The sequence below is a fragment of the Sarcophilus harrisii genome, chromosome 3 (genome assembly GCF_902635505.1).
Source record: "Sarcophilus harrisii chromosome 3, mSarHar1.11, whole genome shotgun sequence".
NCBI lineage: Eukaryota > Metazoa > Chordata > Mammalia > Dasyuromorphia > Dasyuridae > Sarcophilus > Sarcophilus harrisii.
In genome coordinates this window covers 576,298,403-576,315,588 of record NC_045428.1, presented here as the reverse complement: position 1 = coordinate 576,315,588, position 17,186 = coordinate 576,298,403, and the positions used below count along the sequence as shown (strand labels likewise).

Sequence of the window (17,186 nt, the reverse complement as noted above, 5' to 3'; positions counted from 1 at the left end):
AGTCTGGAGACAGCTTGGTGGGTGGAGGTGGGAGGAATTTTTTTTTTTTTTTTTTTTTTTTTTTTTTGGTTAAGCGCTGTATTTTAAAAGTTTTCTAAAAAATGAAATGACAATAGTGATCCTTTCCCCAGACTAATTCCCCCCCCCTCCCCCACCTTTTTTTCCTTATTTCTCGGCCTTCTCTCTACCCCACCCCTCAACAAAGCAGCAGCCCAGATTGGGTGTATTGTTTGTCAACAGAAATTGCATTTTCTCTCTGTCGGGTGGGAAGTCCCAACGGGCCTGGGAAGCGGCGGGAGGGGGATCTCGGGCTAGCCAACACCGGGGGGCCCGAGTGCACAAGCCTTTGGAAGTCCCCACTTCGGGAGGAAAATTCTCCCGTGCATCAGGGGGTGGGTGGGAAGGAGGTGCGGCCAAACGCTGGGAGGCCAGGGGTGTCTAGGGGGACTGGCCCCCGGGTTCTTTTGCGGGGCAGGGTCCGGGGGGCGGGAGTGCGGGGCTCAGAAGAGAGGGGGCACGGCCGGAGGACCCGAGCTCCCGCGGCTACTGGACCACGGGGGAGCACCGCAGAGGGCGGGGCGTGGGAACCTCTTTGTGGCCCCGGGGAGCAGCTCGGCGGGCGGAGCCGGGGCCGGCCCCGGACCCTGCAGCCTCCGCGGCCTGCTCGCTCGCTGCGCTGCGCCTCCCCACCTCTCCGGCGGGCAGCGGGGCACGAAGGCGCGGGCAGGCGCGCGGCGGCGGGAGCTGGAGCCCGGGAGAGGAGCGCTCGGCGGCGGCGGCGGCGGCGGCGGCGGCGGCGGGGACAGCTCCCACCCCAGCATGAGCGGGCTGCACGTTGACCGGGCCCGGCTGCCCGGGGTGCAGGAGGGTAAGGCCGATTCTGGGCGCCCTCGGCGGCCCGAGGGGCGGGGTGGCTGGAGCCGGAGGGAGGGGAGAGGACGGGAGGGAAGGGACTCGGGTAAAGCGCCCGGCAGGTGGGCGGGGAGGAGGGGGGAGGAGGCTGTCAAGCACCCCAGCTTTGTGCGGGGCACCTGGACTCCCTAGGGCGGGCTGCCGGGCTGGGGGGATGCCTGCTGGCTGCGCCCCTGCCTTTGTCCCCGCCAGCTCGGGCTGCGAAGGTCCCCTCTCTTTCCCCTTCTGACCTCACGCCCCCCTCGTCATCCTCTCCAGGGCCCGGGTCCCCGTCCCCAGCCCTGGCTCTAAGGCTCCCGGGACCGGGGCGGGTCGCTCTGGGCCGGCAGCCAGCCAGGACTTCTTAGCGGTGGCAGTACCTGCTGGCCGGCCCCTCCCCTTCCCCGCGTGGAGCGGAGGCTTGCTCCTTCCACAGGCACTGGGGGCTGAAAAGGCTGTGAGGAAACAGCCCTTTTCCTGTAAAAGTCAGGTTCGGGAGGGACCTCGGAGGCCTTCTAGCCCCACCCCCAAATAGGGATTCTACTGACGAGGAAACTGAGGTCCCAGCAGGCGCCTCCTGGGCCCGTGACCACACAGCAAGGAAATGGCAAGTAGGATTTGAATCCAGGACCAGTCCACACGCTTTGTCCTGTCCCAGACTGCCCCTCCAGTGGGCTTAGTATCGCAGTGACCCCCGAAGCTGGAATCCCTGGGAAGCAATCTCCATGGCACAGTGGACAGACTGCTGGCCGTCAGAGGAAATGGGATCTGGGTCCAGGCTTTGCCCTGTGGTTACTCATGAGATCTTGGTCAAGCCACTGCATCTCTGTCCTTAAGATAAAGTGTCCGTCCGGTAAAATGAGGATCTTGGGTTAGAAAGTCCCTTCCAGCCCTCGAGTCATGAGCCAGTGTAAAATGGTGTGTTAAAGGATGGGGGATGACGCTTGAAGATAGAGGGAAATATGGCAGAAAATCAATCAGTGAATTTTATTAAGCACCTACTGTGTGCCATGGAGAACTCTAGAGATCTGGGTTCTGGTTTTTACTCTGCCATTAACCAGCAGTCACTCCCGCCCCTTCTGAGCCTCAGTTTCCCTTTCTGTAAACCTACCTCCAAGCGTCTTTGCTACTTCTGAACCAGGAAGCAGATTGTCATTTATAGACAGTTCTTAGTGTCTGGAGACTCCTTGGTTGTCTAGCTTGAAAAGTCAGTCCCGATTTTATTTTTATGAACTCCTATGACTTTAATTACAAATAATCCTCCTCAAGAAATTACAGTGGAACCCCTTTATAATGGTGTTGTCACAGGACAGGGCTGACAGCTTTACTCCAGGTCTGCCTTTGAGGCAGCTGGTGGCACAGTGGATAGAAAAAATGGCCCTGAAGTCAGAAGGACCTGAATTCAAATTCAGCCTCAAACTTTTGTAAACCCTGTGACCCTGGGCAAGTCATCTAGCTTCTGTTTGGGGCAGTTTTCTTTATTGTAAAAAGGGATAATAATAATATGGTTATTATTGTTATTGTATTATGGTTTTCGGGCACATAGTAGGATCTTTATAGATGTTTATTCTCCCCCTTTATTGTGGCATTACATCTAGAGGGAATTATTTTTTTTTTAACCCTTTGGAAGATTTATGGGAAAACACAAACAAAGATTGTATGAATGGAAAGGTTTAGAAGAGTTGTGATCTAAGTCAATAATTGTAGAATTACAAATCTTTCAAGATACTATAGAATACTGGACTCCCGGTAAGTGAATTGGGTAGTGATAAATAAAGGTCATATTTTTAAGGTTCAGCATTTCAGTTTTTTTTTTTTTTTTAAATCATTTTATTTTCAAGAAACTAAAAAGGCACAAATCTCATACCAAAATTTGCAGAAACACAAGCTTTCTGAAATCCTTCTTTTCTTACCAGAAGTTAACTAGCAAACATTTCCTTCCGCTTTATAATCACTGTGATTATAAGGCAAAGAATCAGAAACAATTAATTTCACCATTGGGATGACAAAGGGTTTAGGAATAGATTTTGCTTCAAACCAGAAGCAAATAAAAATACCCTGCCTATTTGTACAATGGAGAACTCACTCACTAGATGGATATTTTCTGTATAACATTTCTTTTTAAGACCTGTAGAAAATGTTGCATAATTTTTCACGAAGGATAAAACTTTGGATGGAAATATCTCCCCCCTCCCAATATTATTAATGAGACCTTCCCAATAACAAAGAGCTTTAGAGAAAAAAAAAATCATTTGGTTCTGTCCTGTTTTTGAGATTCCTAGGATGTCTTTTTATTCAAATGAAAAGCTACCCATGTGAGGGAAGCTGTGTGAATGTTGGTTATCCCTGTAGGGCAGATTTGGGGATGTGTTATTTGCCCAGTGAGCCTTTTAACAAATGGACAGGCATCTAGCCTTGTAGTTAATCAAAAGAAAGAAAACCAGGCATTTTGACACAGCTCAAGAAAAGAAATTAAGGCATTACTGGAGAAAATTGTATATTCCCCCCAGCAAGATGGAGTTGTACACAAAATACACTGCCTTAGCTCCGTGGGTACCTTTACCCTGTATTTATCCCCTGTTAAAGGTATTTTTTATTGGGTTTTGGTACAGCAGAGCTACACCCAGCCTTCTTGGTATTGACAGTAAATCTCCAGGGAGAATACTGAATCTAACAACATTCCTTTGTAAGGAATACATGGGACTCAAGAGTAATGGTAATTATTATTATTATTTTTAAAGACAATGCCAGCCCTTTTCCCCTGGGAGAAAATCTCTCTCAGGATGCGTTCGTTCAGAAAGCAATTTCTTTGTTAATGTTTTGAAAAATGGCTAATGTCCTTGTGTTTCCGATTTAATCTATCTACCCAGTGCTTCTCTTCCTGCCCGTTTTATCAGTAGATACCACACCCCTCCTTCTGCCCTGCCCTCTTCATCCTGAGCTTTCCCAGATTTCAGGGATTTTCAACCCTCTGCTTACCAATTTGATTTCCACAAAGAATCTAGGGCCAGGGGATGGAGGTTGCCCTTGTACTCTGAAAAGCACGATTCCAGCTTCTTCTTTAAAGGATTCCTTTACTCACATCTGGTTGGTTCAGTATTGATAACAGACTACAGATGTATTATTTTCAGTATTGGAAAATCAAGGCTCCAACTTCATGAATGCTACGTCTGCCATTTTCATTCAGAGCCTGTGTCTGTCTCTACATTTATGGATGTGGCCAAGGAGAATAGAGACAGACCCCCTTATTCTCTGGGTTTTGGTTCCCTCTTCTGACAAATTTGCATTAAATTAGCACCTCCTTCTGTCATTAGGCTTGAAAGAGATAATTTATGTAAAGTGCTTTGGAAAAATTATAGTGCTTTATAAATATTTGTTCCTGTTGCTAATACTGAAAAATCATTCTTATCTTGATCAAATGAAATGTTCCTTGAAAAGGGGTTGGCATAGTACCTGACACACAGTAAGCACTATATAGAAGTTGGCTATTATTACTATTAGTATTACTATTACTATTAGTATTAATTATTCAAAGGGATTCAGATGCTCATCGGGAAATTCACTATCCTGCTATAATTATTGTTATTATTATTATTATTATTATCTTCTCTTTTTTTGGATGGGATTTGGATAGAAATGGTCCTGGGACAAATCATTATCTCAATATTTATTTTCTATACAAAGCAGACTATTGTACAAGTGAATAACATATCTACTTTTTGTCATTGAATACAGGATATGAGTTTCTAACAATAACTAGCATTTCGGTAAGACTTAAGATTGCAGTGGGAAATGAAATGTATTTTATTTGAGCCCCACAACATCCTTGAAAGGCAGGTATTATTAACACTATCTCCAATTTACAAATGAGGAAACTGAGGCAGAGATCATTTGTCCAGGGTCACTCAGCTAGGAGGTGTCTGAGGCTGGATTTGAATTCAGGTTTTCTGAGTCTAGGGCTAGTCTTTTTATCCCTAGCTGCTTATTTTCTTACCCTGTATATTGTTTATTATGTTGTTGTTTATATCGTTTCCCCCATTGGAAGGAGAGCCTTGAAGGCGGGGGCCATGAATTTGGCCTTTCTTTGTATCCCCAGTGCTGAACAGGATGACTGGCACTGAATAACAAAGTTTGTTGACTTGACTTGGAACAATTCTGGTGACCCGTTGATTTATTCTTTTATTGTTTGTCTAGACTTAGTGTAGCTAAGTGAACTAAATAACTGTAATGTGTTATAGTGGATAGACAGCCCAATCTAGTGTCGGGAAGACTGATCTACTCAAATTGAAATCTGGCATCAGACATTTCCTAGCTGTGTGACTCTGGACAAGTTACTTTACCTTGTCTGCCTCAGTCGCCTTATCTGTAAAACAAGCTGGAAAAGGAAATGACCAACCCCTCCTGTATCTCTGCCAAGAAAATCCCAAATGGGGTCATAAAGAGTTAGACACGACCAAAATGATGAACAACAGCAAAGACTTAAGAAAGTGATGGAAAAAATGTTCCTAATGCTGATTAAACTCAAAAAGGTGTCCTGCCTATATGTTTTTTTTCCTCCAGAGTCAAACATTTACCAGCACTCCCCTTGACTCTAACCCAATCAGTAGTGTGGCTAGAATTCAGTTTGCCCACTTTTCAGGTTAAAGACTAGCAGATTTTTAAGCCACTGTAGCAGACTCAGGGGACACAAAGCCAAGCAGCTGATACATGTGTGCATGTATGTACATATACATACATCTATATATATATACATATATACTATGATTGATAATCATTGAAATGACTGATTATTATCTATAACTATTATTTATCATCGATTAAGTTAATTATAATAATTACACCATCAACCATATTAATAAATAATTAATAGCAGTAGCAACAATAATTAATAATAATATCACCATCTTGACCCAAAATGAGCTCCCATAGTGTGGAGTAGTGACAACGAACTACATTATGGTTGTCATCCCTAGTTTTTACAACTCATCAGTTCTTTCTTGAAGTTGTCAGAGCAACTTGCCTTATGGGAAGCTGAGGGAGATCTCTTCCCTTACACTCTGTTTCACTGTTCCCATGAGTTCCCATACTTTTCCTGACAGCAAGAACTATCTCATTTTTAATCTTCTTGGGTCTGGTTCCTAGCCGAGCGCCTGGCACACAGTAGGCGCTTATTAAAAGTTTGTTGGATTGGATGAGATTGGCTGTGGATTTGATCTCTTTTTGGAAAAGACCCCGGCTATTTGGGAAATGTGTGAATTTTGTCCCAAGGACCACGACTAACGAGTGTAGAAAGTGAAATCCAACAATTTTGGCAAGGAGAGTTCAAAGTGCGTTTTTGTCCTCCACATTTGGAGGTACTTTGGGCTACAGTGCAATGAGGGGACTTGGAATCAGGAAAGGCCTAAATTAGAATGTCATCTCTGACACTAGCTGTGTGACCTTGGTTAAATCATAAAAATCACACATTTTAGGACAGTTTGGTGAAGCCTATATTCCCTTCTTGGAATCATGTGTTTAAATCCATAATTAGAATTATTATTATCACTAGTAATAATAATTTCTAGCATTTCAATTCAGTAAACATTTTTATTATTTTTAAGATGTATTTTCAGCTGTAAATTCTCTCTACCCATTAAAGAACGAAATATGATATCCTTTATACATATAAAGTCATTAAAAACATATTTCTACAATAGTTATGTTGCAAAAAAAACGAAAAAAAGTGAAAAAAAATTCAGTCTGCACTGAATTCATCAGTTCTCTCTCTCTCTGAAGTCAGATAGCATTTTACATTATAAATCCTTTGGAATCCTAATGGATCATTGTTTAATAAACATCTATTAAGTGCTTACTATAGTCTAGGCAATGTGCCTGAGCACTAGGGATACACAAGGAGGCAAAAGATAGTTCCTGTCCTCAAGGAGCTTACAATTGAACAGGGAAGACAACATGCAAACTAATGTATAGAAAGCAAGCTACATGCAAGATAAATAGGAAATAATCTAAAAAGGTAAGGCATTAGAATTGAGTGACTATGAAAGGCTTCATATAAAAGAGTGAATTTTAATTGGGACTTACAGGAAACCAAGGAGTTGGTAGGAGATGAGGAGGCAGATGCTTCCATGAAATCATGATTCATTATCAATAAGTATTTGATTTGTATGCCTATTTTATATCACACCAATATTTCTCAAGTAAAAAGGAGTTGCAAATGGAAAAAGTTTAAGAAGCCCTGGTGTAGAGAGAAAAGGTTTCAGGTTGGCAAAATGCTTTGTAAGTAGTATCTTGTCTGATCCTCACAATAACCCTAAGAGGTCGAAGCTATTATTTTCCCTATTTTACAGATGACTAAACTGAGGCAGGTAGAAATGAAGTGTCACGCCCAGGGTCATCCAGCTAGGAAATGTTTTTAGGCCCATTTGAAATTCCAGTCTTCCTGCCTCCAGGTCCAGCACCCTACTCATTGTACCATCTAGGGTTTCAAAGAAAATCAGTTTTTATTCAGATATCAAAATGTTTTTAAAAAACAAAAGACAAGTTCATGGACCCCAAGTTAAAAACTCCTAATCTAAAATCACCTTCCATTTACATTGCATGTCGTTTATATGTACCATTTTTCCATATATTCCCTCCCTATCCTTCAGGATAGGAAATGTGTTTGTTTTTGCCTTTCTTTATTGTCTCTGATGTTTAGTACTTTGCCTGGCCCCATGTTGTTGTTCAGAGGATAAATAGAAATAATAGTAAAGACATCAAAAACAATTAGCATTTCTTTTTTAAAAAAATAATAATAACTTTTCATTTTTCAAAATACATGCAAAATAATAAATGTAGAAATGTTTTATTTTTTAATAGCTTTTTCTTTTTCAAAATACATGCAAAGATAGTTTTCATCATCCATCCTTGCAAAACCTTGTGTTCCAGATTTTTCTCCTTCCCTCCTCCCTCTCTCCTCCCCTGGACAGCAAGTAATCCAATATAGGCTAAACATGTTTAATCCTTTTAAACATATTTCCACATTTATCATAACATTTCTTTTGTTATTGAGTCATTTTTCAGGAGTGTCCAACTCTTTGAAACCCCATTTGGAGTTTTCTTGGCAAAGATCCTGAGGTGGTTTACCATTTCCTTCTTCAGCTCATTTTACAAATGAGGAAATTTGAGGCAAACTAGATTAAGTGCCATAGATCACAGTCACACAGGCCACATTTGAACTCCGGTCCTTCTGACTCCAGGCCCAGGACGCTATCCACTTTGCCTGGCTCTACATTAAGGACTTAAACTGATGCTCGTTGGCCGATAGGCAAAGAGAGCATTTATGAGTTGGGAATGACCTTAGTAACCACCTAAGCCTCAGTTTCTCCATTTGTAGAATGGGAATAATCATATATGTAATGCTTAACTCATCAGGCTCTTGTGAGAATTGAATGAGAGAATAGGTGGGAGTGTTTTACAAACTTTAAAATGCTATATAAATGCCAGTGGTTATTATTAGCGATATTATTAGCAATATTAACATATTTAAATAGAACCATGACTGATTTTTTTTTTTTTACAAGTAGGTAATTTTAAAAAGTTTGTCACACATTTAAGAATAGGATCCAGGATTTTAGAGTAGGGAGAGACATCATTGGCCAGCTTTTTAAAATTTTTATTTTAAATCATATTTGAAAAAGAATTCCCACAATAACATATCTAGTATCTAGTCTTTGTTTGAAGTCTTCCAAGGATTAAAAAAAAAATCTTTTTAATCCTAGGTGACACAATAAATAGAACTCCCAAGTATATATAGTCAGGAAGTTCCAAGTTCAAATATGGCCTCAGATACTTCCTGACTTTATACTGTATTTGGTCAAGTCACATAACCTCTCTTGGACAAAGTGAGGAAAATAGTTTCATCTACTTTCCAGGGTTGTTATGAGAATCACATAAAATTATATTTGTAAAGTACTTTGTAAATCGAAAAGTGCTATATAAATACTAGTCGTTGATATTGTTATTATTTTAAAATATAAACTGTTTAGTTTGGCATTTTAAGCACTTCATAATCTGATCCCTGATTCCCAGCCTGATTTCACATTACTCTCCCCTTGTGAATTCTTAAATTGGTAGAATGGGCTCAGGAGAAGATCTACATTTCCATGACATTCCTTTTCTCCTACAGATCATTCTTGATTTCCAGAGTCATTGAGTTACATTTGTATAACAAATATATATGTTGTATTGCCTCTATAGAAAGTAAACTTTCCTTTTATATGAAATCTTTTGTTACTTCTTAATTGTAGCTAGATGGAAACATTTCCAAATGTTTTGAATGCAGGAAGATTGAATCATAAAGGAAATAAAAATATTTTAGTTATTAAAAAAAAAAAAAAGCTCTCTTAGGGCAGAGACTGCTTTGTTTCTTCAAAACCTTTCTCAGATGCTGCCTTCAACATTTTTCTTACCCCAGTCTCTCCAGTTATTAATTTCCCTCTCCCCCACCCCATTACTCACTTTCTTGGGGACAAAATCATTCATAAGCAAATGGGAAATACAAATTATGTTCACATTGTACCCTAATATATCATTGTCATTGGAACAAATTGACTTTTTCAAAAGCAAGCATTATAACAGAACTATTTGTTTTGCAAATATGTCACCAATTTGGGCGACAGCCTAGTAGATAGAGAGCTGGATATTCAATAAGACCTCCATTCAAGGCTGGCCTCTGATTCATCTTGGGTTTGAAAACCTGGCCAACTCACTCTCTATGACCCAGGCAACTGTCTAAAGCTAGAAAATGCAGAATTGCCATAGTTCTTCATTGGAAAAGGGAGATTCCTCACTGGGAGCTCCTTATTTTAGGGAAATTATGGGCCCAATCTAGTATTTCATATTTACTTGTATAAGCTTAACTTGTTTTTCCTTTAGTAGAATGTAAGCTTCATGAGGACAGGGACAATTTCATTTTTGTTTTTGTATCCCCAGTGCCTAGAACAGTGTTCTGTTTATAAGAAGCACTTAATAAATCCTTGTTGATTTAAATTACACCAGGAGATTGATGGAGATTAAGCGTGGTGGATCTCTTAAAGAGTTTCAAAGTTTTGATTATTCTTTAGAAGAAAAAAGGAGTTTACCTTTAATTTGTGCTGCTAGGGAAAGTGAGGCTATTTTAAACTCAGGGAGATTTGAGCTGTATTGGGACCAAGTTGGTGATTACCCAGAAGTGGGAGGGCAGTAGACTGCCTAAGATGGGGCAAACTACCCCAGTTCAAATAAGGCCTGAGATACTTAATAGCAGTATGATCCTGGGCAAGTCACTTAATCCCAGTTGGCTAGTCTCTCCCAAAAATGCTTTTTCCTTTCCTAGATTAAAATGGGATAAAGCCACCTTGCTAATCAGTGGTGGAAACCAGTCCATGAGTTGCCACTATACCTTCAGCTTGAGTGATTTGGGGAGACTCAGTCTCAAGAAAAGGAAGAGAGGGAAGAGAAGAAAAGAAAGAGAAAAAGAGAGAAAAGAAGGAAAGGGAAAGAAAAAAAGAGGAAAGAAAGGAGAGAAAGGAAAAACAAATTGTGTGTCCTGAAACTAAGTCTTTCTTTGAAGTCTAAGAGCTTTCTTGAAAAATGCCCCAGTGTTTGTCTGGCTGCTTTAAAAGGATAAATACCTAGGATTAAGTCTGTTTACAATCAGTTTCGTTTCCATTTAATGCTGTGTTTGGCTTTCCACCTTTGGTTTTGACCAGGATGATCTCATACTCACTTAAACTGATTGAGAGAGCCCCTGCTCTCAAAACAAGTTTTGTATGATTGCAACTCCTTTATGTTTGACAGTGGTCATCTTTCCCCAGATGGGAAAGGAAGAAGAGAGGAAAGGAAAGAAGGAAGCAGGAAGGGAGGGAAGGAGGAAAGAAGGAAGAAAGGAAAGAAAGAAAGGAAGGAAGGGAGGGAGGGAGGAAGCAAGAAAGGAAAGAAGGAAGGGAGGGAGGAAGAAAGAGAGGGAGCAAGGGAAGCAGGAAGGGAGGGAAGGAGGAAAGAAGGAAGGAAGGAAGAAAGAAAAGAAGGAAGGAAGGGAGGAAGGAAGAAAGGAAAGAAGGAAGGGAGGGAGGAAGAAAGCGAGAGAGGAAAAGAAGAAGGGAGGGAGGAAAGAAGGAAGAAAGAAAGAGAAAGAGGGAGGGGGGGAGGGAAGGAAGAAAGGAGAAGGAAGGAAGATTGGGAGGAAGGGAATGAGGGAAAGAAGGAAAGGACAGAGAGGGGAAGGGAGAAGAGAAGAAAGGGGAAAAGAGGAGAGGAAAGAAAGGAGAGGAAAGAAGATGCTTGTCCTTAAAAGCTTTATATTCTATTGGATTCCCTGAAGTGTTTGGTCTAAATAAAAAAGAAAGACCTAACATTTATGTCAGTATCTTCCCTCAATGAGGAAGGTATTGCAGCTTTCACCTCTATTTGACAGGTGACACACCTGAGATAAGATTACCAATGACTTGCTTATTAGAGGATCTGAGCCCAGGGCTGTGCTACATGACCTCCCACTCCCTGTGTGTACCATGTACCTGTACCAGATACATGTCTGTGCCTTTCTGTTTGTGATTTTGAGAGAGACAAGTTTTTAATGAGAAGCAAGTGATTCCATCAAACTCTTTCCTTGAAATGGAGAAAAGGCCATTGAGATCTGTGTTGATCTCAACATTTAAACTAAGACTGATGGATTTAAGTACTCCACTTCTTTTTCAGTGATAATGTCATGGAAATGTAGACCTTTTCTGAGCTCATTCTTCCCAGCCCCATGAAAGCTTCCTTTAGGTCTCCAAATTGTAGCTGACTTCTCAGGGTTCTAGTAACCCCCCTGAGGGAGTGGGGTTTTTATAGTATTATTGCTCACAAGCCCCCACCTAGCATGCTTTGCAAAATCACTTAACCAACCAGCTTCAAATTCAGTAGGTCTTCCTAGCTGTAGACATAGAAGCATGGTCCAGAGAAAGACCAGAATCCAAAGGTAAATGTACAAGTCAATCAACAAGCATTTATAAAGGGCCGAGGCAATTGGGTTTAAGTGACTTGCCCAGGATCACACAGCCAGGAAATGTTAAGTGTCTGAGGCCAGATTTGAACTCTGATCCTCCTGAGTTCAGGGCTGGTGCTCTATCCACTGCACCACCTAGCTGCCCCCCTAGTTTGTACTTTCAACAGGAAATGTCTACACCTTGGTAAGTACATTATTTGAAGCTGATATTAGGCACCATCCCTTCCAAAAAATGTCCTCTAAATGTCATCTAAATATATTAAAATGCTCCAATACTTAATAGAGGTTATAATTTCATCATTTATAGAATCATAGACTCAGAAGTGGAGCAGCTAGGAAGTGCAGCTGATAAAGCACTGAGCTTGGAATCAGGAGGACTCATTTTCCTAAATTCAAATCCAGTCTTAGACACTTACTGGCTGTGTAATCCTGGACAAGTCACTTTACCCTGTCTATCTCAGTTTCCTCATCTGTAAAATGAACTGGAAAAGGAAATGGCCAGTATCTCTGCCAAGAAAACCCCAAATGAGGATAGGAAGTGTTAGGATACAACTGAACAATAACAAACCCTAAAACTGAAAGGTTCATGTGTTATTCAGTCGTGTCTGACTCTTTGTGACTCCATTTGGGGTTTTTGTGGAAGAGATGTTTTTTGCCATTTCCTTTTCTAGCTCATTTTACTGAAAGAAAAACTGAAGCAGACAGAGTGAAGTGACTTTCTCAGTAAGTGTCTGAGGCTGAATTTGAACTCAGGAAGTTGAGTCTATCTAACTCAGTGCTCTGTGCACTATGGTACCCCTAAGGGTCATAGAGACCATCTAGACCAATTGTGTTATAGATTAGGACTCTGGAAGAATTTGAAATGATTCTCCCTTAGGTTTCGTTAGCAAATCAGCAAGACTTTGATTCTCTGAAATAAAACCTGAACCTGAAATAAAATTAACGGGTTTGGAAACATTCAAGTCCCATCTGATGCTGTTTTTTCTGTACCCCCAAGCCTGACCTGGTAATAGGTGGCCTTTATTCCTCTCAGTAGACTTTCTTCCTGTAAATCCCACAGCCCAGTTTGACGGTGACCTTTGGGGACCATTCAAAATTATATTGGAGAAGATTGATGAAGGGACATAAAATAATGCCTTCTTTTTGGTCATCAGCCGGGGCTCGTTCCTACCTTGATGTCATTGTTTTCCTCCTGCCAAATTACACACCATCGCTTCACCTCCAGTATTATTCCATGGCACAAATGGGCATCTTTGGCCATCATTCATTCTCCCTTCCTCTCTGCACCCCACCCACCCGCTAAGAATTTCCATTGAGAGGGCTGCTGAGGACACAAGGTTTTCCATCTGGAGTCTCCCCAACCCTCCCCTCACCCTATTGTTTCCCTCATTCCTCGGGAGGCAGCATGGACTCTCCAACTGGACCTTTCCATCACCTCCTAATCACTTTGCAAGTTTTAGATAAGATGGGATTAGAGCCTGAAAGGACATTGAAAACCCAGCTTTCTCATTTTACAGATAAAGAACTGAGGCTCCCAGAGGTTAATGATCAGCCCAGAGTCACACAGCTATTTGGTGGCAAGGTCTGGATTTGAACCGGGATTCTCCAGCTTCAAATTCAGTAGATTTTCCTAGCTGTAGACATAGAAGCACCAGAGAAAGACCAGAATCCAAAGGTAAATGTACAAGTCAATCAACAAGCATTTATAAAGGGTCCAGATTGCTTCGGACTCAATTGAACAGAAACATAATCTATATTTGCTTGTTTCAGGCACCAAGCTCAGGCACTGGAAATTTAAAGATAAATGAAATAGACCCTGCCTTCAGAGAGATTACATTCTACATGAGGAGATGGGGAGGGAGAATTAGCTCTGTACATCACCAAACAAATTATATGGGAAGCAATTTCAAGAGGGAAAGGGGAGGGAGAAGTAGCTCTTAAGAGGGGAAGGTAAGGAGAGAATACATTCTGGCCAGGGGAGACCACTTGTGAATAGAGAAGGAAAGTCGACCAGCTAGTGTAATCTCAACAGCTGATACATGAAGGGCCCAATGAAAGGAGGCTATACAGAGAAGGGTTTTCAATGCCAGACTGAGGGGCTGGAATTTTGTTCTAGAGACAATAGGGAACCATAGAGGATTTTTGAAGAAGGGAATAGCCTGTGTTTTAGGAATAGGGGAATAATTTTGGAAACCAGAAGTAGGGAAAGCAATTTCTAGAGTAAAGATAACACACATAAAGTGCTGTTTTTCTAATCATTAATTATAGGAAAAATGAGTAAACTTGCATGTTGTATGGTTTGCTAATAATTTTTAGACTTTTCCATTAAGTGGAAAGACTGAAACTTCAAGTGATATATCAATTCCTAAGTTGCTTTTATTAACCTACACTGTGGAAGGGCAGCTAGGTCTCAGAATAAGGAAGAAATATTTTCCTGAGTTCAAATCCAGCCTCAGACACTTAGCAGCTGTGTGACCCTGGCCAAGCCACTTCATCCTGAATGCCTTAGTTTCCTCATCTATAGAATGAGCTGGAGAAGGAAATGGCTAATCATTCCAGTATTTGCCAAGAAAAACCCCAAAATGGGGCCTCTAAGAGTGAGACTGAATAACAAAAACACTATGGGTTGTTGTAACTCTGTAGACCAGAACTCCCTTCCCTGGCTATCACTCTCTTATATATGTTGTCTTCCTTTATTATTTAATAATATCTCTGTCCACCCAGAGAGAGGACTGTGGGAACTGAGTGTGTCTCATAACATATCATTTTCACTCTTTTTGTTATTGTTTGTTTGAATTTTGTTTTCTTTCTCATTTTTCCTTTTTGATCTGATTTTTCTTCTGCAGCATGATAATGGTATAAATATGTATACATATATTGAATTTAACATATATTTTAACATGTTGAACATATCTTGGATTACTTGCCATCTAGGGAAGGGAATGGGGGGGAAGAGAGGAAAATTTGGAACACAAGGTTTTGCAAGGGTCAATGGTGACAGATTATCCATGCATATGTTTTGAAAATAAAAAGCTTTAATTAAAAAAAAGAAATTAAAAAAATCTCTTATCCTCATACCCACAATCCAGTTCTATCTTTCTGACTGCTTACACTTTTCCCCAGAGACTCCTCTTGTCACTTCAAACTCAGGTCTAAAATTAAACTGGTCACCTTCCTCCAGCTTTCCTTCCCAAATTGGCTGCCTCTGTCTGTGCATAATCATTCTTCCAGTCACCACCTTGTACTCCACTTTGATTAATCCCTTTTCTTCATCCCCTCCCTTCCCCTGCTCTTCAGTTTTTCATGTGAAATGTTACTCATTCATCCTTTCTCATCTGGGCTCATGGCCACCCCCTCTGGGATCAAAGCTTTTTATCACTGCCTGGTTTTCTTTGGCAGCCTCTTTGCTAATGTCTTTGACTACTAGTCTCTTCTTTCTCTAATCAGAATTTCCTACCATTGCCAGATTAAATTAATGCTTCCTTTTGTTTCCTTCCTGCTGCAAAGTCTTTAATATTATACTCTCTTCCATTGTTATAATTATATATAAATTTTTTTTGTATGTTTGAAATAAATTATCAATGAGCTTTTGTTTTTATATCACCCTAATTTCCTAATGTATTTCTATCCTTCCCTTTCTCCTATCCTGCCATTCCTTGTAACAAAGAATTATTTCAAATTGGGATTGGGGGGAAGAAGGAAGTTGTTGCTATTGTTGGTCCTTTGTTCTGGAAAGGGATCATGAAATCAGGGAGGGGATGCCATGACATGCAAGTGAGTTGGATTTCAGTGATGGCGGGCTGTGCAAGTCACCAGCCTTCCTTTCCCCTCCAGAGCCATCTGGTCCAGTGGCCAGATAGAGATCCCAACTACCAGAGATGGTCCTGGATGCAATGGGAAACGTTGACCTTTTTAGCTAAGGATTTTTAACAGGTCTCAGTCTGACTGAGACAATGCTCAGTCAGTAGTTAAAGCTAGATAAGAAAAGAGGTAGAAAATGGCCTCTTTTACCTAATCAAAAAAAAAAAAAAAATTAAGTCCCCTGAGATCAATGAATAAAACTTAACAAAACCTCAAATGAATCTGTGTATTTTCCATCTCTAGTCTCTAATCTCTGCAAAAATAGAAATAGGTACTTTTTTTTCTCATCTCTTCTGGGTCATTATAATTGCATATCATTCAGTTTCCATTTAAATTTTGTAGTGACTATAACGTTTTCCTGGGTCTGCTGATTTCATTGTGCATCAATCAATTTAAATCTTCTCATGTTTTTTTCTGAATTCCTTGTACTTGTTTTTTAGAGCATAATAATATTCTACTATATTCATGTACCACATCTACTTTATTTCAGTTCATTGCCATGAATATGTTGGGATATAAGGAACATGCTGGTAAATGTTTGCTAACTGTTTCTCAAAAACTATATACAGATCCATTTTTAAAATTTTATCTACATTATTAACATTTTCTCCATCAATTTCTTAAGTCTAGACAATAAACAAGATAATAAATCAAACCATGTTTTACTTCTGTAGTGTAAAAACTCACACTGAAAATTAAACAATTGGTTCTCTATGGGGACATACCTCTTTGACTTCTTTGAGGTATATATTCCTAGCAATAAAATTTTGGGATCAAAGAGTATGAAATATTTTAATTGTCAAATCATTGATCTAAAGAGATGACCACACTTCTGGGGGGGGGGGGAATCATAAACTACCAAGAGCTACATGAAAGAATATTCCAAAAACTGAAGATATGAAAACATCAAGACAATTCTGGGGTTTCACCTCACCCTCAACAAATGGGCAAAGATGTCAAAACATTAAATTGTCAAAAGGTATATTAATGCACTATTGATGGACTTGTGAATTAGTCCAATCATTCTGTGAAAGAAATTGGAATTATGTTAAAAAAAAACAATTAAAATATTTCATACCCTTTAATCCCAAAATTTCACAAGAGGGAGGAGAGAGAGAGAAAATGATGGTATGACTGAGACTGAGACAACTTGCTTTCTTTAATTGTTCAATTAAATTTTCACTGGATACCTCAGGAATTGATAAATGCTGCAACTCGGGGCTTGATTTATTGCTTTGTTGCTTGTCCAGAGTTAACAAAATAGTGGAGAAGTTACTAATAATGTTCATTGAACTTTAAAATGCATTATGTGTAAATTCTTTCCCTCCTTTATCTCCTATTACTCCTTTTCCCCAAGAACTGGTTATTAAAAATTTACCAGCATACCCATCTACCAGCTATATTGTAGGGGGCTGAGGAGAATATCTAAAGG

General features: G+C 40.4%; 1 protein-coding gene across 1 annotated transcript in view; it reads left to right on the top strand.

Moving 5' to 3' along the window:
* The first annotated feature begins 487 nt into the window (after positions 1-487).
* LOC111719935 (coiled-coil domain-containing protein 50) overlaps positions 488-17,186 on the top strand; it is a 45,280-nt gene continuing 28,581 nt past the window's right edge. Inside the window, exon 1 of the mRNA XM_031962937.1 lies at positions 488-868. Coding sequence (XP_031818797.1) covers positions 820-868 — 49 coding nt within the window. The 5' untranslated portion in view covers positions 488-819. The remainder of the gene's footprint in view (positions 869-17,186) is intronic.